The following is a 22,469-nucleotide window of genomic DNA, read 5'->3' on the forward strand; positions in this document are numbered from 1 at the left end:
CATGGCCTGAATCAACTGTGGGGCATCGTAGTCTCTTGTGCTGACTTTCCAACCTGACATCTGTCCTTGTAGGTCTGGGTATTGCTCACCTTGCTGTAAACTCAGAGAGCTTCGCCTCCCGTCCCCTCCAGGAGGCTGAGGCTCCCATCAGCAGAGCCTCCCATGTCTGTGCCTCCAGGTTGGCCGGAGCTGCAGGCAGCGCACACATCACAGTCACCCTGCCAAAAGTGAAACTTTAGGCAAAACACAATGAAGTGAGTTAACTTGACCATCAGAGGACTCGTGAATTAGGCAGCACTTGGAAACAGAGGAGGTTCAGGGAACCGTGAAGGCAGTGGCCTCTCAGATGGATGGGAAAGGAAGACAGACACAATGTACCCAATCAGTTAGAGCCCCCGCCACAGGGGAGTTGCTGGTTTCTGATTACTAAAGTCGCTAGTTCTGTTTTTCTGTTTACACTGGGCTTTGGTTTGCTCACTCAAGAACCCAAGCCATGGAGCCGTCCCAGCCTAGTGTCCTCCCAGTGCAAATGCTGACACCACCTGCCAGGTGGCTACACCCATGACCCAGCCAGGCCAGCTATAGCCCACAGCTCCCCTCAGGACCAGACGAGCAGAGCCTGCACAGCCCTGAGCTTCTGCCTCTGCCATCCTGCTTCCTCCTCCTCCTGGCATGGGTTTGATCCCCGATAAGCATTCTGCACCTCAAATCCTGCCTCAGCATCTTCTGCCAGAGAGTATGGGCTGAGCAGGTGCCTTGAACCAATATCTCAGTGAGGACTGCACAGGCAACTTCAGCCTGCAGAGCCACTCTGCAGCACGCCCTGAACGCACTCACCCCTGTGGGTATTTGTGTGACTGTGAGGATAAATTCCAGATTTGGAACTGTGGGTCCACGGGTATAGGTTAGGGGTCAAAGGGCACTGAGTGCCATGAGCCGGCCATTTACTCAGAGATCCTGCTGAGTAAGCCATGAGGCAAAAGCCAGGCGGCCCCACGCAGGCTGTATGAGTGGGCAGGTGGAGGGCCCCCAAGTGCTGTTTCCTGGTCACTCCTCATCTGGATCAGAGAACGTCGCACAGACTTCAGGATGAAAGGGCTGACGGTTACCTCTGGCCAAATCTCCATCCTGTGGATTCTGTGTGCAGCCAAGTGGGCCCCAAGCCTCTCCACCTAACCAGTGCCTCAGATGCGAGTGGCCCAGGGCTCATCCAGGGACCACCTGTGAAGGCCACCCTACCCAGTGAGCTGGGGTCAGCATCCATGGGAGGACTCCCTGACTCTGTGGGCAGATAATGAAAGAGGAAGGGTACCCCTCAATCCACAGGGAAGGCACAGAAAGCAAGACCACTGGTAACGCCTGGCCCAGTGGCATCTCCAGACCCCAAAGGACCTGCTTAGGAAGCGGGGGGAGCACAGAGCCAGTACAGAGCCAGCCAGTATGGGAGCAGGCACAGAAACGCCACAGAGCGGGGGGATTTCCCGTTTCCTGAGTGAGTTAGTCCATTTTCATGCTACTGATAAAGACATACCTGAGACTGGTTAATTTATAAAGGAAAAGAGGGTTAATGGACTTACAATTTCATACGGCTGGGGAGGCCTCACAATCATGGCAGATGGTGAAAGGCATGTCTTACATGGTGGCAGGCAAGAAACAATGAGAGCCAAGCAAAAAGGGAAACTTCTTATAAAACCATCAGATCTCATGAGACTTACTCAGTACCAGGAGAACAGTAGGGGGAAACTGCCCCCAAGATTTAATTATCTCCCACGGTCCCTCCCACAACATGTGGGAGTTGTGGGAGCTACAATTCAAGATGAGATTGAGTGGGGACACATCCAAACGGTATCACCCCATATTTTGTACATCTTGAATTTGGAAACTTAGTGCCAGCTTGTTTCTCCAGAATGGTGCCCATCTGCATTTCCACTAGTGATAAATGAGTGAGTCATTCACTTCCGGCATCCTCACTGGAGCCACCATGATTGCGTCGTTAGTCACTCGTAATATGGGAAAAGATAATGTCTCATTGATACTTAACCTGCGTTTCCTGTATCACTATGTTTTTAGAAAGATATATTTGTTTTTTCCTTTGTTTTATGAATTGTCTGCTCATGACCTATGCCCTTTTTTTAAGTGGTGTATTTAAGTGCCTACCTTTACTTTGTGTTTCTCTGTAACCCCACAGATGGACTGCCCAGCTCCATTCTCCCGGGGTGTGCGGGAGCTTGTCCGAAAGTGCCTGGGTGCAGGGCAATGTGAGAGCCAGCGGGGGCTCTGCTTGACACAGGCCATGCCCGGACTGCCTGGCGATGCTTGGGGGACTCAGTCCCTTTGTCCCACTGGAGGTCCAGATGGACACCACCTGCTCTCCCTCTTCCCACCACTGTGAGACAGAATGAAATTAAAGGTACTGCAGCAGCTCTGGGCTCTCCGTGGTTCAGCTGTGAGGACACAGTGGGGCCACAGCACAGCCCTCTTCAGCAGTGGTACCTCCTCAGCAGTGGTACCTGCTGTGTCTCAGGGTTGTGGTAGGTGGCTGTGCCCACAAAAATGCCACACACACTGGGTGGGGGACGCTGGGGAACAATGGGCTGGTGACCCTCAGAGTCACCACACGAACTACCTGTGGCTGCAGCTGCCCCTTTACCATGTGAATATCAGGATGCTTCTCTGTCAGGCAAGGCTCTTAGAAGGACATGGTCTCGTGATAGTCCTGAGAGCTGCTTAAAGATGGTTCCATCTCCCTCCTTCCGAGCACACCGTGGGTTCACGTTTCACTGTGGTGTGACCACCTGGCATGCTTCAGTGGGAGTGGTGTGGCCACAGCACGCCGGGCCGCACCCAATCTCCCCTCTGGATGCAGCAGCAACATCCGAACGGTGGCTGCCCCATCAGCTGGGGACCCTGCATGGTCAGGATGAGCATAGCCCCCTGACAGAGCTTGGAGTGGGGTTTGCCTGTTACTGCTTTAACCAGCCTGCACCAGTTCAGAGACTTCCCAACTTTCCGTTTTTGATATATGCAATCTGCGTAAACTTATGCATAGAGCAGAGAATCTAATTTACCTGTAGCTATAGCTCTCCCAAGCACAAATCATGCCAAAGGTAAAACCTGTGTTGTACGTGATTCTGAAATGAAGTGGAGAGGCTAAGAGACACCAGGCAAGCATTTTTTTCACCCTGGAATGCACATGTACAGACCTTGCCAGGTGTTCTCCTTAGATTCCTGTCACTTGCGTTGCACACTGTCTCAAGGGAGGAAATGCATCCTCCTTGGCCAGTTGTGGTGATGCAATAGCCCATTCTACATCTTTGGTGCCCAAAGAGGAGTGGACAGGGCTCACTCTGCTGGGACCCCGTGAGAGGAAGATTCCTGCTCTTTTTTACTGTAGCCTGTTTGGGACTGAATTGCATCCCCAGGGTTCCTATGTTAAAGGACTGACCCCCAGCATTTCAGAATATACCTGGAGCTAAGGTTGTCAAAGAGGTAATTAAGTTAAAGTAAGGCCATTAGGTTTGTCCCTAGTTCCTTACAACTGGTGTCCTTAATAAGAAGAGGAGATTAGGACACAGACCCACACAGAGGGATGACTGTGAAGACGCAGGGGAAGGTGGCCAGGCAGGGAGACAGGCCTCAGAATGAAAACAGCCAACATCTGACTCTTGGACGTTTGGTCTCCAGAACTGTGAAGAAACAAATGTCCATGGTTTAATCCACCCACTCGGTGGTACTTTGTTACGGAGGCCCCAGGAAATTAACACACAGCCTTTCTTTCTTTTTAGAAGGCTGCAGCATTGGTTTTCTACTAAATCGTTCTATTGAATTTATCACAAAAAGTAAGGTATTTTATAATCTAGTCCTTTTTTCTTACCTTTCAAGATGAATTTTATAGCACTGGTTATTCTCTACAGTTCACCCTACAATAATTCAATCAGTTATTTAAATAGGTCACTCATTTATTCACTTCATTCCTTTATCCATCCACCCATTCACACATGTACCCACGCAGCCATCCATTCCTTATTCATTCATCCATGCATCCCACCCACCCAGCCACATAGACATCGACTCATCCATCTGCCCATTCACCCACCCACCCACCTGTCCAGTCACCCATCCACCCATTCAGTCATCATTCGCCTATCCATCCATTCATCATCCACCCACCCATCCATCCATCATTCACTCACTCATCCATCCACCCATCCATTCATCCATCCATTATCCATCCTCCCATTAATCACTCACACACACATCCATCCATCATCCACTCACTCATCCATACACCCACCCGCCCACCTGTTCACCTATCCATCCATTCATCATCCATCCACCCACTCATTCATCCACCATTCACCCATCCATCCCCTCATCCATCCTTTTATTACTCACCCACCCATCCATCCATTCATCATCCACCCATCCATTCATCTATCCATCCACCCATCAATTTCTCCATCCATCTATCCATACACCCATTCATCCATCTATCCACCCACCCATCCATAATCAGAACCCACCCCTCTCTCCCAGATTTCTTTCCACCCACCTTTTATCTCCCCCAGAACATTTCATCATTATTTCAGCTTGTCAGGTGCCCTCTTCTGCGTTCTCTCAGATTCACTCCCGAGATTCTAATAGGAAATGTCTCCCACTTCACAGAAATCGGTTGCTTCTTTATCTTCCTTACTCAACTATAACTTTTATGAAGTTAGGAAGAACATCTTATTCATGTTCACACTTGTCAAGCACAGAACTTGACCCTAAAGAAGTTATCAATAATTATTTGGTTTACTCAAAAAGAAATACGAGTCATTTATTTTTCTTAATCAATGTAAGAGATATCCACTGAATGATATACTAGATTAGGCTTCTTTTTAGACCTTTGTGTTTTTTTGGTTTTTTTTCCTACAATCACCACAATACAACCCCAAATCTAGCTAGAAAGAAAACATGCATCCTTTCAAACTGTAATTTGGTCAAAACAACATTATTCCATTTTTAGTTTAGTTTTGTTGTTTCGCTAAATGGATTGACTTGGCTGGTTTACCCTACTGTAACCTGTGTCTCTAATTGAACAGGAGCGCCCATCGCATCATTTTCTGGGGGAACTCTATGCTTGAAAGTCGGGAGCTCTTTGGTGATATTCACATCCTCCTTTAGAAATTACTCAAGTGTATTTACCGACCTTCACCACTCAGATTAGGGAAATCCACTTGGCGAGGGAAGCCATGCATTCTAGTGTGTGTAGACGCTAGGGCCTTTTATAGAAACTAACAATTTGGAACCTGATTGAAGTATTGGGCTTAGAAGAGTACCATTTTTTAAAATTTATTTTTCTAGGGCAACTGTGTTATGTTTTGCTACCTTTTTGTGACTATTGTAAGACACAAAGAACTTAGCTTAGCCATCCTATTATCCACATGAATAAGTCCACTAACCAGGTCCTTCTCTGCTTCCAGATATGGTCTGGCTTGGACCTGCTATGCCTGGCTTGCAGCCCCCATCACCCCTGAGCATGACACAGCCCTGGGCCTCTGAGGCACTCTTGCTTGCCATGGCTCTGCCTTGCATTTTACAGAGCTCATCAGCCTGAGGGCATCTCCCTGTCTATTAATCCCACTGTAGTGTCCCAACACGCATGAAACAAAGGACCAAAGGCCATTCAGAATATTACCCCGAGAAACTCCTTGCAAGGACCGGAGTCATTTTCCTTTCAGTAATGTGAATACGAGCTCCTGGTGAATATGAGCTCCTGGTACATATGAGCTCCCGGTGAATACGAGCTCCTGGTGAATACAAGCTCCTGGTGAATACGAGCTCCTGGTGAATACAAGCTCCTGGTGAATACGAGCTCCTGGTGAATACGAGCTCCTGGTGAATACGAGCTCCTGGTGAATACGAGCTCCTGGTGAATACGAGCTCCTGGTGAATACGAGCTCCTGGTGAATACGAGCTCCTGGTGAATACGAGCTCCTGGTGAATACGAGCTCCTGGTGAATACGAGCTCCTGGTGAATATGAGCTCCTGGTGAATACGAGCTCCTGGTGAATACGAGCTCCTGTTCTGCCATTAGTGAGTGGAAGGCGAAGACTACGGGAGAGGCCAAGGGTTCGGAATGAGATGAACTTGCACCTTAGACAGGACATTTGTCAAAGGAAGTATCTTGTTTTGACCAGATCATTATTTGAAGGATCATCAGCCTGGGAGAGGGAACATGAGTGTGTATTTAGTCCTCACCACACGGTTTCATAAATGTATTACGTGCAGGCCAATGAAACATTCATTTGGCTGCAGGTGGAGGTTGACAGGCAGACACAGGCACTGGACTTTGATGGAGAAGTGAGGGAAGGTGACTATGTGGCTGTGGTAACTGCAGAGGTTTGTAAGGAAAATACGGCAACACAGACCTGCAGCCCTCAAGACGAACGTTTCCACCGGGTTTACCGCCTGGGGCTTTGATTTCTGTTCATGTTAATATTGACGAATCGTATGTGTACCATGACTTTCCAAATACCCTTAGAAATACAATCAAGTCGGCAAAGTGTCTTCCTAAACACCACTTTGTTCGAAATGACCTGAGAGCTGTACCTGGGGAAAGTGCCAAAACCTCAAGCTGGTTACTGGCAGTTGTGGAATATTCTATCGGAACGTTGAGAAAAGATGTGTGTTGTGGGGCTTGTGGAGACGGCTGAAAACTGATGAAATGTTTTTCAAAAGCACAGCCCTTGAATTGTCCCTCAAATCAACCAAGCGGACGGGTGTTCTCTGCATTTGCCAAATGCTTCATTTTCTTTCTTTTCAGAAACGGCACATTTATTTCTAACAAATCTCCCAAACTACCCCCTTTTCTTGTCTTTCAGCAGGTTGTTAGGTGATGCAGGTATTTCAGGAAAGTCACAGAGTTATTTGTTCATAACTCACCAAATATCAGTATTCTAAACATGCGATGTAAAACTGAGGCTATCAGAATATTTCATAAACCAGATGAAACAACATCCTTTTAATGATCACTAATGTTTCCGTTATCCTTTGTGGCAATTTAAATTCACTACAATCAGAACAATCATGCAATCTTCTTTTTGGCTTCCATCAAGGAAGATTCCATTTCTAGGAAACCCTCATCTTCAAGATTACACTGTAAAGACAAATTGAACTAAAACTTTGAAGATTTCTACACAAATGCAAAGAATTCAGATCTGGGATTCCATCTTTTATTCTAATGCCTACTTGATCTGGCTGCATTCTGAATCCTCCTTACGGGAACGTGATGTGGACTGACACATAATTTGGAAACTACTAGAAGGCTCTTGAGTGGAACCAGGGATTCTTCACGCTTCATAGAGCAGCTGAAAGGGGCTTGAGCACTACTTGGGCCTTCTGACGCCAGAGTTACAGAATGTTCTTTTGCCAGATCATGGATGGTCACTCGAGCACACAGATATTCAGGACTCCCTTGTCCCCGTGTGCAGAGAGGCCTCGTGCTGGATACCATTTATGTGAGATGAGCAGATAGCTGAGGCTATGTGGATGCACATAACTAGTTAGAGTGTTTTACTAGGTTAATGACTGAAATCAGAGCTCTCAGGTCACTACTGGAATCGGCTCCTCTCCCTGTGAAGTAGTCAACTGTGGTCCTGATCTGCCCTCTGCACTTCCCAGTTAATTGCACCTGCTTCCTGTTTTCACGAGGGGAGGGCACCCTCACCCTGCCTCAGAAGCACTGACGTGGAGTTGTGCGTGGGCTCCTGATGAATCCGGGGTCCGTGAGCTTAGCTGCCTAGGTGGGTTAGTAATTAGCAGCACAGAGTTTTACAGGAGAATATGCTGCATAGTTCATGAGGAAACTGGAACTCAAAAAGGATGTGTAGTCAAAGCCACATGCTCCTGTGAGTGGCTGGGCACGTGCAGTCACTGCTATAGCAGAGGGAAGAGCCTCAGAGACCCCTACAGTCCTGTGGGCTCAAGAAAAGCACATTAATTAATTAATTAATTTTATAACATAAAAAACTTCTGGTGTTCCAATCGGCCTACTCAGACATTCCTCACAATATGGAGGTAGGAAGGACACAGGGAAATGCAACTTTCCAATGATGCATCCATCAGCCATCTAACACCTCGTTTTGTTCACTTTTCCTTCTTGTGAAGAGGGTAATGTCAAAGTCAGGGCCACATCTCCACTTTTAGAAAGACGCGGCTGAGGCCGGGCGCGGTGGCTCACGCCTGTAATCCCAGCACTTTGGGAGGCTGAGGCGGGTGGATCATGAGGTCAGGAGATGGAGACCATCCTGGCTAACACGGTGAAACCCCGTCTCTACTAAAAAATAGAAAAAACTAGCCAGACGAGGTGGTGGGCACCTGTAGTCCCAGCTACTCGGGAGGCTGAAGCAGGAGAATGGTGGGAACCCGGGAGGCGGAGCTTGCAGTGAGCCGAGATCGCGCCACTCACTCCAGCCTGGGCCGCAGAGCCAGACTCCGTCTCAAAAAAAAAAAAAAGAAAGAAAGAAAAAGAAAGACGTGGCTGAAATGTCTGAAGGGCAGCAGAGGTGACTCTTGGTGAGAAGACGGCTCTTTGCTGGCATAATTCACCCCGACGGTGTGGGTCCCTGGTCAGGACACTGTTTTATGTACTTATCTTGTAGAAACGCGAAGCACAGGGGAAGGGCGTCTCGCCACTCCGCAGGTTCTAGAGTTGCTGGAGAAGTGACATTGTCAGCAGTGCCCTGGAAAAAAAGTCCCCTTTGAGTGAATGAACAGCCTTATTTAGGGCCACTTTGGACCTGAGAAGCTGGGTCTTGGCCCCACACAGCCAGCTTTTCCAGCAGTGCAGGAACTTGCCCATGTGGCTTTAGTTTCAGCCAAACTGAATTTGTCATATTGTGTTTAGAGGCCACGTTGCATGAAGAATGTGTATCCTTAAATGGGAGACTCCAGGAAGGACACAATCTGGTGCTCACAGCATAAGGAGCCGCACACGGGGATAGACTGCCGTCCCCAGAGCCCATGAGAGGAGCCTCACACGGCCTCACACGGGGATCGACTGCGGTTCCCAGAGTCCACACTCATACCTCCTACTTGGAAACACTGCAGCCATTAAAATGGTTACTGCTAACTGGGGAGATTTTCGGGGTGTGAGAGAGCCCCATGATTATTTCTTGAATTTCAATTAATGAAAACCCCCCTATATTTGTCTTTGATTTTACCTGACTCATATAAACTGGCAAATTACCTACCTGAGTTTGAACAAAGCTGAATAATTCTTCAAATTTTACAGGGAAATTTAATTAAGTTTGACAGCATTTTATTTTAAAAATTTATTTGTTTTAAAATGAATTGAGCTGTAGTAAGAGTTGGAAGATAACACAGAGCTCCCAAACCTCCTTCACCTACCTGCTCAGTGTTACCTCTGTGCACGGCCACAGTACAGCAACCAGAATCAGCGCGTGGACACAGATCCGATGCTGCTGACTACATCTCAGAGCTCACTCCGGTATCCCCACCTTTTCCATCTGTGTCCTTTCCTGTTCCAGCAACCAGTCCTGGCACCATGCAGCCTACGGCCCTTGGGGATCATCAGGCCCCTGAGTCTCCTCCTCTCATCCATGTTCATCTCTTAAAAAATAAACTTACAAATTTAAAAATGCAAAAAACAAACAGTGCACACACACACACACACGCGCGCGCACACACGCCAGGCACCAAAAGACAAACACCTCATGATCTCCCTCCTATATGGAATCTAAAAAAGTCGAACTCGTGGAAGCAGAGAGTGGCTGGTGGACACCTAGGGTTAGGGGGCAAGTGCAGTGGCGGGCAGGTGCGGTGGGGGGTAGGTGCAGTGAGGGGCAGGTGCAGTGGGGGGCAGGTGTGGTGGGAAAGCAGGTGTCCTTGAGAGCAGGTGCCGGTTGAGGGCAGGTGCTGTGGGGGGCAGGTGCGGTCGGTGGGGACTGGTGCTGTGGGGGGCAGGTGCAGTGGGGAGCAGGTGCGGTAGGGGCTGGTGCCATGGTGAGGGACAGGTGCCGTGGGGAACAGATAGATACTGGTCAAAGGTGAGGATTTCAGTTGCAGGATAAAAATGTTCTGGAATCTAATGTACAGCTTGATGACTGTATTGTTTATTTGAAAATCGCTAGGAGAATAAATATTAAGTGTTCGTATCACACACACAAAAGGATGAATATGTGAGGTGCTGTATATGTTAATTAGCTTGATTTAATCACCCCACAATGTTTACATGTATCAAAACATCACGTGAACATAAATCTCTGTAATTTTTATTTGTTAATCATAGCTTGACGAAGCTGGGGGTGGGGAAAACAAAAACTAAAAAGGGAATGGCAAGTAAAAAAGGCACCATCAGGCTATAGTTTGAAAAACACAAGGCAGTCAGGCCCCGGCCACATGTCAGGTGAGTCAAGCGTGAGCCCATCCTGGATCCTATTCTGTTACAGTCACGGGGAGGGGTCCATTACCAGTGGTCCTGGGTCCCGGTTAGGGAGAACCTCTGGTCTTAGACAGAACACAGGATGCCTGCAGGGATACAGGTGGCCTTTGTGTGGAGACATTAAGCAAAACGTATGATTTGCTGTTTCTCATGCATTGATCAAGGTATTCAGTAGTCAGATTTCCCCAGGGTATCAAATAGTTCATTGGCACTTACCAAAAAAACGGAAGCTTGCCTATGGTCTTCTCGGTGGGCCCGGGACCGGACCGCAGGGCTGGCGCCACTCCTTCGATGAGATCTGCTTCCAGCAGGCCCCCGCATCCCCCATCCTGCTACGTGTGAGCTGGCTCCCTAGTGTACTAAGCATTTCTTGTAGATTTCCATCTTCTTTGGAGCGCCTTGATTTTTCTCATAATGGGAGAAGATGTGTATTCTTTTCTTTCCTTCTCGTGGCTAAAACTGTCCTCTTTCTCACCGAGTCTCCCCTGCAATCTCTCCGCTCTGCGTCGCTGGGTGACCACGTCTTCCAAATGCTCCTTCCTGACAGAGCCTGGGGGCTTCAGCCAGATCTTTAGTTGCCTCTCTTTCATTCTTCCATTATGTGACACCCTTGGGTTTTCCATTTCTCCCTGCAGAAATCTTCCTTCCCAACTCCCCTGTCCTCTTTCTCCAAAACACGTGTGCCGTCCAGTGGGCCTTCTCCAAACCCGCCATTCTCAGGCTTTTGTCCGCTCACGTCTCAACATTTCCAGTGTAACAGCTTCCATTGTACTTGATGCATTATTTATACTGTTTAATTAGTATTAAAATAAGCACATCATGTAATCTAGCTAAAATACGTATTTTCAAATGATAGATACGTTTCTCATATTTGTGCAGGGTCACTTGGTAACAGCAACTTAGAGGAGAGGCTACAAAACGCCCTGGAGAGGTGATGTGCTGGCTTGGCCTCCCCTAGCCGTGCACACAAACCCCTTCTTCTCCCCAGGTCTCCATCGGCACTCGGCGTTTTCAAGTGTCCTTCTGTGATGAAAAGAGTGTCCAGTCAGTATTTAATTTACATTTAATGCTCTCTTCTCCGAACTCTTCCTTGAGTATTTGCCCCACACTATCTCGTTTTACCACCCACCTTTCTGGCTGTGTGAATTTCCTGTGAATGCCTTAACGGAGGGCCACACACTTAGTGACTTTCCTCCATCAGCTCCGGAGGTCACAGAACCAAATGAGCCTTTGGCAGCAAGGCCCAGGGACAGAGCTGGTTCTGCCTGGAGGCCCCAGAGGCCCTGCTCCTGGCCTCCTCCAGTTGCTGGAGGCTCATGGCCACGGCCCTCCAATCTCGGCTTCCATCATCACTTCCCCCTTCCTCCCCCACAGACTTTTCCACCTTTGTCTTGTAGGGAGCTGTGTGCTAACACGAAGACCAGTGGATAATCCAGGTTAACCTCCCCACCTCAAAATCTTTACTGAATCCCATCTGCAAAGCCCCTTTTGCCACGCAGGGTGCAGTCACAGGCTCGGGGACTGCATCCCACTAGTGCTCTGAGCTACTCTTGACGTCTTTTCCATCCATGTTCTCCCAAGAAGAACCCCATTCACTCTCAGTCCACACTGTATCCCCCTCAGGACTCCCAAATGTGTCTCTTTAAGCTGGACTCCACCCAATGGCTGAAAGAACATTTCCAAATGCCCAAGAGCTCACTGCCCGCCTGTGCCATGGACACCTCCAACACAATTCCAAGCCTGAGCCTGCTCCCACTTTGCTTTTCATAGCCAGTCTGCCTTCTTCTCTGGCCTTCCTAGGATCAGTACATGAGATTTTCACTTGCTCAGGCATCAAACCAAGAATGGCTGAATCTTCAGAGGCTCTGCTTTTCTTCTGTTCCCAACAATAACTCGTCATTGAGCCATGGAATCCTCCTTAACGAGCCACCAAGTCTGGTCCTTCCTCTCTGTCCAAACCCCACCCTCCTAGTGACCATGTTCAGGGTGCATGGAGGGATTATATCACTGTTGACTGATCTCCCTGCTCTTCAGAGCTTGCCTAACTCATTTGTTATCTTTACCCATTTTATGGGTGTGTGATGGTGATTGAGGGGAGAATGTTCTTTTAAAGGCAAATCATCACATTCTTAGGCTTCAGAAGATCTTCTAACAAACAGACTAATATTTGGAAGCCTTTGCATCATGTTTTAGCATTTACTTTCAAGTTACCTAGAGGAAGCATCAGTCACATTTGGAGAGGGGGAAAGAGAGGAGAAAGATTAATATGATTTTCACAAAGTAGAAACTCAAAGGACTTCCGGACGCGTGAAGAGGCTCAGAGTCTCAGGAGCGGGTCATTGAAGACACATGTTATTTTATCATTTTCATGATGAGATACAGCCTGAAAGCAGATCAACCGTGAAGACACCTCATCTCCCAGTGTTGAGAATGCAATCGTGGTGACCTTCCTACTGGGTATCTCTGTCTTTGTGGGGACTCTTTTGATGGGTGTGTGATGTGGATTAAGGGGAGAATGTCTGCGTGCTGGTGAACACACGCTGGACTGTGCTCATTTTTCACCTCAACAAATTGGGAAAAAGTGTAGTTTATTCACCTCTTAATGATAAGAAAACTGGTTTTCAGGGACAGAAAGCAACAGGCTCAGAGTTGTAGAGTGAGTCATCGGTGGGCCCGGGAGCTGCACCCAACCCAATCCTCGGGAGATTAACAGCCCCTTTTTCACAGGGTATTTAACTGAGAAAGTAACAGGGAGGAAAATGCGAGTGTCACAAGGTTGGATTTAGTTGGTTTATTCTTTCTCCCTGTATAATTTTTTCCCCTCTTCTTCCTAACTCATACGGCCAGAGGTTGGACCACATGTGCACCCCGATGACATGGCAGTTTGTTTCTGACCAGTCAGGACATACAAGAAGCCTGGTGCAAACACAACAAAGCCCGAAGACATTCTGTTCCCACGAAGAACGGGCACCACTCCACTTCCTAGCATCTTAATGGGGTATCAGAGCATGGAGTCGGTTTATAAGGCGTGTAACCAAGTCCCTGGAAGGCAATTGAGGCGCACATCTCAGAAGAGTTACAGCCGCAGAAAGTGCCCAACAGTGCAGTTGGCTGAGAAGAGAAAAAAGGTCAGGTTGTAAAATTTTTATTTTTCCATTTTCTAAGAGAAATCCATCACTGGAACTTGTAAACTGGTCCAAGAGAGGCTGTAATTTGGGCCATTATGGCAGGTGCAGGTGGCGTCTCCCAGCAAGACGGACTGACTGACTGATGAGTGCTGTTTGCAATGACCTCTGCTGGAACATGTGGGTCCCGTAGGGTCGATTCCTAGATCATCGTCTACGGAGACACATTCCCGCCAGCACGGACTCACTGGTGCTATCCTGCTTAACAAAATTAGTGGCTCAAAAATAGTCACAGAAAGCCTAAGAGAAAAAACCAGGATTTGAAAGTAGAAATGATGAATTTTGAATCTTCTGTTTTGTCTTAACAACTATAATTCTGAAATCATTTTATGGACATAAGAATGCTTTAAGAAATTCAATAGGCATTTAGGGGTTTTATTGATCACTTTTATAAAGGCTAGATTTCTAATAGTATTCACTTTTTGCCAGATAGATACATTAGGGGAAAGAGATTTTTTTCATTCCCAATAATTATTCCCAGTAATGTTATACTATTTGACATTACCAAAAATTTAAATAGGTTGTTACTGAGATATTTTGGCAACTGGAGCTGCCAAACATAAAAATTCTGTTTTTGAATTATCAGGGCCTGGGGAGGCCTGCTCAGCACTGCAGCTTCTGTGCACCTCCTGACATGAAGGGTGACTCTGGCCTCGCAGACCCCAGGTCTGTGAGGGTCACTCACCGTGGTAGAGATTGCGTAGAGTCAGCGGCAGGAGCCGCTCAGCAAGGAGAAGTGGACGCAGTGGTTCTCATGGCCTCGTCAGTGCTTATGTTGCATACTCTGTTTCCTTCCGTTAATTTTAGAATGAGAGCGCTGGCTGTCCTGGCTGTCACGCTGATTATGGCCTGCACAGAAGCCTTCTTCCCTTTCATCTCAAGAGGCAAAGAACTCCTTTGGGGTAAGTAGCAAATACATTGTGGTCTTCTGGCCTTATAAAGTTATTTTTCACACTTACTAAAATAGAGGGCATAATGGTAGCTCCCGAGAGTCAGTTTAGGCCCCTGTAGTGTATGCTTTGTTATGCTTAAGAAACAAAATTGTAATTCTTGATTTTAGAAGGATTAAAATACTGTACATTTCTTTCTTTTAAAAAGAGCTGATTTTCCTTGGATAACACAATAGAAAATTTTCACTTTTACCTATTCATATATTTGAAAAAAAAAAAATTTCTTTGGGAGTGTTTTTCTTCCTTTGCTACAGAATTATTTTTTCTTAAATAACTTCTGTGATGTATTTTCTGGAATCAGTGTGCTACTATGTGAAAACAAGTTAAGAAAGTTACTGAGATGCAGTGGTTAAAATAATCACAGATCAAACTCTTTGCTTTTCTTTTGATAAAATAAATGAAGTCCAAAACCCTGGGAACAGGTTTCACCAGAGCGAACACTGCAGGGGCGTTTGCCTGGACATTTCACCCCACGGACACTGCTGGCCCTGGGAGCAGGTGACACCTCACTGGGCAGGTCTCTGGGGCCCCTGGACACAGTCCTGAGACACCTGGAGCAGATGTCACCTCACTGGGCAGGTCCCTGGGCCTCTGGACACAGTCCTGCGGCCCCTGGAGCAGGTGACACCTCGCTGGGCAGGTCCCTGGACCCCTGGACATGGTCCCGAAGCCCCTGGAGCAGGTGACACCTCGCTGGGCAGGTCCCTAGGCCTCTGCACACAGTCTCAGGGCCGTGGCACAGCCCTAGCACCTCTGCCCTCGCCGGCCTTTCCCGGGACTGCAGCCTTGTTTGTAGTTCAGGGTCACAGACTCTGGAGTCATCACTGCTCCCAGCCACACCCAGCCCAGCCGCCTGCTGGGGGCCACATTTTATCCCAATGTTTCTGCATCTCAGGACTTCACAAACCATGTTAGGAGCTGCAGTGAAGTCCGTAACAGACTCGTAGACTCCTTAAAACACTCTCTCCCTCCACAGCCCCCAGGACGTGCCAGTCACTGCCCACTCTGAGATCAGGGAAGCTGTGGGGCCTCTCCCTGCCAGCTTCCATCCATGCCCCAAGGATGGGCTACTCACCCCCAGTTCCTGTCCCTCACCTGCAAGTGGAGAACACTGGGAAATTGCCCATCACAATCGTTATTCATGAGCAAGAATGAGATACTCCATTGAAAGCAGCGAATGCAGTGCCCTGGCAAACACGCACACACACACACACACACACACACACACACACACACACACACACTGAGTCACAATATAAAGAACCTCAGGAAAAAGTGATTTTGCAAATTCCAAGAATAAATCAGTCACTCTATCACCCCGAACATGCTAGATGTTCAGCCAATGGTTTGTAAATTAATTAATTTGTTATTTTATTTCATACTTATTAAGGACCTGGTTGTATAAAACCAAAGTAAAACATATTAGAAGTCAAGAGCTAGTTATGAGCAAGTCGTTATACATGAGAGCTGTTCAATGAAATATTTAAAACTCTGTAACATGTTTTTTAATTTAAAAAATCACATTTAAAAAGCTATCAGGAATGCAGCATCCACAACTTTTGCTAAAGCAGTTTTTAAAAATTATTTTTCCATCTCTGAGAGATTTGACCTTTTCCTTTTGCTTAAACTTTTGGTTGATACGTCACGAGTGCACAGGACGGCAGCTGACGGCTACGCCACACACTGGGCACATCGTTCTGCCCGCTCCAATGTTTCCAAGCTGACTTATTATTTGCTTGACATGTAAATGAGTTACTGAAAAAACATGTGTCTCACAGTACTTCAGTTTTCCATCCTTTAATAGTTGTTTTGCAGCTTTAAATCCGTTTGGAAAATGATGATACCCAATGATTGCGTGTGGGTTTATGTCACCTATGCTCACAGCCATGTGAAGCAAAAACCTTGGTCTGCTCCCCAGCCTCTGTGCAGGACAAGCCAAAGAGCAGCCAGTGGCAGGGCCGAGAGGATCCAGGCTTCCCCGGACCACACATGGTCACCATAAGCAGATGGTGCCCGGGGGGTCCCGGGGGGTCCTGCTTGGTGGGTGGCTCACCCATTATGTGTCAGGCACCCCTTTTACGGATCAAAGCGTAGAGGTCTGGAAGTCTCAGAAGCAGCAAGGCTGTGGCCACTCAGCCTCAAGTCCCAGGTCTTCACAGAGAACCAACACACATCCTCATACTTGAAGCTTGATGATAAGTACTCAGTGAAAAGTATCAGGCCAGTGCCATGACTCACATCTGTAATCCCAACACTTCGGGAGGCCGAGGCAGGAAGATCACTTGAGGCTAGGAAGGAGTTCAAGACCAGCCTGACCAACATGGCAAATCCCCATCTCTACTAAAAACGCAAAAAAAAATAACAACTAGCTGGACGTGGTGGTACCCACCTGTCATCCCAGCTACTTGGGAGGCCGAGGCACAAGAATCAGTTGAACCCAGGAGGTGGAGGTTGCAGTGAGTCGAGATCACATCACTGCACTCCAGCCTAGGGACAAGGTGAGAATCTATCTAAAAAAAAAACAGAGAGAGAAAGAAAAGCATCAGTCCTGGATAGAGTTTAGGTTGTATCAGCTTGTCTGTAAACCTTAGGAAGGTGGAATAAGAAGGGAACGATCTCGGCCAGTGCTCAGACTGGGTGGGTGCAGGAGAGACTCTTGCTCCAGAGCAGGATCCCCTAGGGTCAAAGCACAAAGAGAAATAAACTTCAGCACCTGAAAATTCTGTAATAAAAGTCTTTGAAATTGGAAAAAGATTTCATTTTCCCTCCAAAGTCTGTGCATGACCATTGTTGTCTAAGAGAAGTTTGCTACCAGTCCCTCCTCTAAAACCCTGAACAGAGTGTTCATCACCGGAGCCCTGTGTATTCATCCCCTCGCAGGCTGAGCGGCATTCCAGCATTTGTGCAAAATCAAGATTTATGTGCGATTATCTTTATGGCAAATGTTCCACAAGTTATAGCTGTTAAAAGAAAACAAGATGCAAATGAACAACAGGAAGCAGAGGCACTGCCTGCAGATTGGGAAAATTTGGGAAGCTAGCCTGATGAGTGAATTTGTTTTCAAAGGAAAGTTGGCAAACCTTATTCCAGTTCATTAAATTTCAACAGACAGCAATGATTAAAGTGAGAATCAACGCACGACTCTAAACAGGAATCCAGCGCTTAGAATTAGGGGCGAAGCTCTGGCCCTGGGGGCTTAGGGTTTTGGAGAAGAATTTTGGCTTTCATATAAATATATATATATGTAGTTATATATATATAGGTTTTTTTACATAAACAGCCTTTGGAACAAGGCAACTTCCTTCTTCTTTCTGAAATATAGTATGTTCTTGCCGAATGTGTCCCTGAATCCCACCTCTTTTATGAACAATATGAATATGCATAAAGGAGAATTTGGGGGAACCGTGCCATGCACCTCTCAGAGCAGGAGCAATCTTGAGAAGGCGCAGGTGGAGAGCAGTGGGCAGCTTCTCCAGAGCAAGTAATTAAGTCCCGTGACTCCCTAGAATTCAGTGTTCAGTTCTGAAAAAAATAAAGTTCAGGTTCAGACTCCCTAAGTCTATGGTCCTTGCATCCGACGCCTCTTCCCTGGGACTGCTGGGAACCGAGGAAGGAGGGGCAGCTGCAGAGCTAACGATGGCGGGGGGGTCAGAGCCAGCTACCCCTGCTCCCTGGCGGCAGGAAAGCTGACGTGAGCCGATGGAAACTGAGAAGCAGCAGATAAAGGAAAAGCCATCTGCCCTCCCTCTGTTTGGCTAAAAGTAGAACATAAATCCGCAAAGTGTCCCTTTCCCTGTCCAGCAGAAAGGACAGAAATCACCATGGGGGACCCCAGGCCTCAGCCTGGGACCAGTCCCAGAGGCATCTGTGTGGCAAACCTCTGCAGCCCTGGCCTCCCTTCCTGTAGCTGCCCCAGAGAGGCCTCCTCACAATGTGTTTCCCGGGAGCTCAAAGCCCTTTGCTTTGGTCTTGTAGCTTCTTGGAAAATGATTGTCCTTTTGTTGAGGGGCTGTGCGGCCGAGTTCTAACTGTCCGTTCAAGTTTCCATCTTGGGGCGCTCAGGGTGCTCCCTCGTGGAAGCAGGAGGCCAGGTTAATAATCCCCTGTGTGTTTTCCTCTTGGGACTCTGCCTTTTGTCAGTATAATTTACAATGCCCCAGAAAATTAACCTAAGATGCAGGGAGAGAAAAGATTTCTTCCTCCCCTACAGATGGATGTCAGTCACCTCTACTCAGCCAAGAAGTAGTTAACCTAAACAGTGAAAACACCACCAGTTCCAGCAGAGACTTGAGACTATCTGAGAATTATCTGTCTCTGATGGGAGTTTTCAATACAAAAATGGATTTATTTTATGAAACTTAAAAGACAATAATAATCTGCAAGCCTCTAAAAATGTTTTAATTTTGTGAAATATTTCACAATAAGAAAACAAACTAGAGACTAAGCAACATGTGATCAGTTAAACTTAAATAACAATATATTAATATTTGTCAATAACAAGGAACGATCTCTCTAGAAACTGCCATTTCCAAGCATAGTAGGGAAAAATAAGCATGTTTCTTGGCATTTCATCAGTTGGTTCTTAAATAATTGTCAAGTTGCCTGCTGAAAACCAGCCTTTGGTCTTGGCCGTGAATAGCGCAGAACTTTGCAGAGCCCTGAAGAAACTCTCAGTGACAGGGTGCATAAACACAGGTGGTGTGAGTGACAGAGCTGATTTTTTTTTTCTGGTACCTAAAGATCAGCAGGATCAACATTTCATAAAGGAAGAGCTGGGAGCTTGAGATTGACAGTTTCATGAGATGAAGGATAAATTGAGTTTTACATCCACAGCTCTGCAACATGGAGATGGGTTTTGGGCGGGTTGTGGAAGTCCTCGATTCTGAGGAGGACCTGCACGCAATTCCGTGGGCATCAGGAGCCTTCAGATGCTTTCATCAAAGGCACAGGCACAAGCAGGCCTTGTTTTAGAAAGGTCACTTGGGTGACAGCAGGAGGGACAGAAGGATGGGGGAGAGATCAGTGCCGGAGACAGTCGAGAGCTCCTTCTACTAAAGCAGTAGAAAGGGAGACTGGCCAGGGCCAGGCAGGAGCAGAACGTTCTACCAGAGATATTATGGGGAAATCAGCACAACACGGCGAATGAAAGGCAAGGAGAGCCGTGGCTGGGTTTCTGGCTTGGGGACCTGAGCTGGCAGCTGGTTATTTCAGGCTGTTAATTCCCCCGAGTGGGGAGCAGAGGGGGATGGCGTGACTCGGGAGAGAAGTTCAAGTGAAAACGGGCATTTGGGTGAGGATGAAAGGAGGGTGAGAGGAGACGGCAAAGATCAGAGGAGCCAGAAATGCACCCGTGGTGACATTCACGGGAGGGAGACCGTGGAGGGAAGAGAGCCACGGTGACTGAGGCTGAGAGAGCGAGCGGCCAGAAACTGAAAGCAGAAGGCACGACGGCCGGGAGCACTGAGGCTTGCCAGGCCCTCAGCCAAGAGCTGTGCAAACTTCTCTCTAAAACCATCCTAAGACATAACTCTGCGCACTTGCCAGGCCCTGAGCCAAGAGCTGTGCAAACTTCTCTCTGAAACTATCCTGCCATGTAACTCTGCCGCTAGGAGAGAAAGCCGCGCCAGGTGAAGTGGTCTGCTGCGTCACTCGGAGATTGATTTGTCTCACTCCAGAGCTCATGGCCGTCACCCCTCTGCCACCTAAGAATGCCGGCAACATCCCAAAAGCACCAGAGTCCTCGGGGGTGGTTACTGCATTTGGCAAGTAAGCGGCCGTGACTGACCTCAGAATACTAAATGTGAGTTGAGTTGCCCAGGCAGTTGCAGTGGGTTTAGAAGGAAATACGAGGAAAATAAACGAAAATTCCAAGTGTCTTATATCTCAAGCTTTTGTGGGAATAGGAGGTTCCCTTGCTCTTGAGAGCTGAAAGAAATCTCCATAAAGCCCGGAATGCTGGTCCTTGAGGTCCACACCTGCCACCAGTCCTGCGATGCCCAGGCCACCCCTCCTTTTTCGGTTCCTACTCACTCCCAGTGGCATCCGTTCCACATCGCACTTTCCCAAGCATGCATGTGCTGGCGCGAAACCGGGTCCCCTGTTCAGACTCCACACCCAGAGCCCGCAGCTCTGACGACTATACTGCGGGGCCCTGGTGGTGTTGTGAGCCCATGCTGGGTGCCCCCCTCCCACCCGCCCTGGCCCCAGGGAGCCCCACACCGGGGGGCTCTGTTCATTGCTCTCTGCCCAACCCTGAGAGGTCACCCTCTACCCCAAGTGCTTAACCACTGGTTACTCATCCCAGAACCCAAGAGAGATCCATCATGGAGGTTTTCTTAACTTTGTTGTATCACACTGTAAGAAACTGGGTAGACAACAGAACAGACGGAGCAGGGCAGAGTGAGCAGGAAGAAGGGATGGTGGGGAATTTGTGTGCTCCTTGGGTGGGGACGAGCATGGAAGGCACTTGGGGCTGCAGTCGCCTGTCCTGGGCTGACCTCGTGCAGGTGCCTCTCCTGGGCCAACCTCTTGCAGGTGCCACGTTGGGCCGTGGGGAGAGCCTGGTGTCCCCTTCAGGGACTTCTATTTGCTTTTAGGAACCAATGCATTCCTTTGGTGGAGTATTGATGCTACACAGGTGAATTTAGTGACAGGACTCACGTGTGAACATGGCCAGAAGCACTTGCCATCTTCCTGTTACCCATCTGGAACTTCATGTTGCTATCCAGAAATGGGATTTTAACCTCTTAAACATTCCAGGTGCTAAAACAAATAACACAGGAGTGTTTTCATTGGAAACTGCTGGTATATTAGAATTATTTTATCTTTTATTAAGTACACAAATTAAGATAGGCAAATTATTATCAACTTTACCACTAGCTCAGGCAACCAGTGATAAATGTTCAGAACAAAAGTTATTCAGAATCATTTGAAGTGGTTTGGACAAGTGAGAAATTAGGTGAGCAGCTCTCTCATCCCATTCTCCAGGCAGCTCCATGCAGGGGGATGGACACTTCTCCGTAGCAAGGAAGTAAAGGCCCGTGGAGGAGAAGCCTCCCGCGGACCTGGTCGCCTGCCTGCCCTGGAAACCACGTGGGCATCACCACAGCCAGATGGGCTTGAGTGACAAAGCAACACTGTCAGTGAATCCCCGAACCGTCATTGTGCTCTGACTATGTGGTGTTCTCTTCTGTAGGAAAGCCTGAGGAGTCTCGTGTCGCCAGCGTCTTGGAGGAAAGCAAGCGGCTGGTGGACACTGCCATGTACGCCACGATGCAGAGGTGAGCCCTGGGGAGGGGCCACCGCCCCGAATGCCACCTACGGGCACGTCCTCCCCGACATCTGCACACGTGTGGCCTAATATTCACAATTGCAAATGAAAACCTGAAGCTTCCCATTGTTAATTTGCTTCCCCAGTGTCATGTGCAAGCAGAGGATAGAAATGGTATTTAATATCCAATTCTTTCTTTAGCAAGACACAGAGGAAAAGCACCATGATCCAGTCAGCAATTACATATATCCTGGTTAAAAGACAGTAGAGGCTGACGTCCTGATAGTGAAACCAGACTCTCTCCTCAAGGACTAGGACAGATTAAAGAGGAAAAGGGAGACCTAGATCCCAGATCTTTGGTGGTGTGATGTAACTGTAACATAACCTGGAGCATAGGATAAAGAATTAAATGGGGCTCTCCTTCATTTTTGAAATAATTAGCATTTGTAATTATATAACAGACACCACTATTAAGAATATTGTGGTCTCATATTACCTGTCTAGAAAAAGAAAAGAAAATCAAAAAACCTGTAAAGCAGTTTGTCCTCCCAAGCTTATTATTTTGTAGGAAGTTGACTAATAATTATATAAGTTCTCAAGATACAAAATATCAAAAG

The 22,469-nt window shown here is 47.6% G+C and overlaps 1 protein-coding gene across 3 annotated transcripts in view; it reads left to right on the plus strand.

Moving 5' to 3' along the window:
• The first annotated feature begins 14,440 nt into the window (after positions 1 to 14,440).
• TPO (thyroid peroxidase) overlaps positions 14,441 to 22,469 on the plus strand; it is a 115,099-nt gene continuing 107,070 nt past the window's right edge. For all 3 annotated transcript variants that reach the window (XM_038006477.2, XM_073022729.1, XM_073022730.1), the window contains exons 1-2: positions 14,441 to 14,534; positions 21,778 to 21,862. In XM_038006477.2, the coding sequence (XP_037862405.2) occupies positions 14,441 to 14,534; positions 21,778 to 21,862 (179 nt within the window). The remainder of the gene's footprint in view (positions 14,535 to 21,777; positions 21,863 to 22,469) is intronic.

The sequence above is a fragment of the Chlorocebus sabaeus genome, chromosome 14 (assembly GCF_047675955.1).
Source record: "Chlorocebus sabaeus isolate Y175 chromosome 14, mChlSab1.0.hap1, whole genome shotgun sequence".
NCBI lineage: Eukaryota > Metazoa > Chordata > Mammalia > Primates > Cercopithecidae > Chlorocebus > Chlorocebus sabaeus.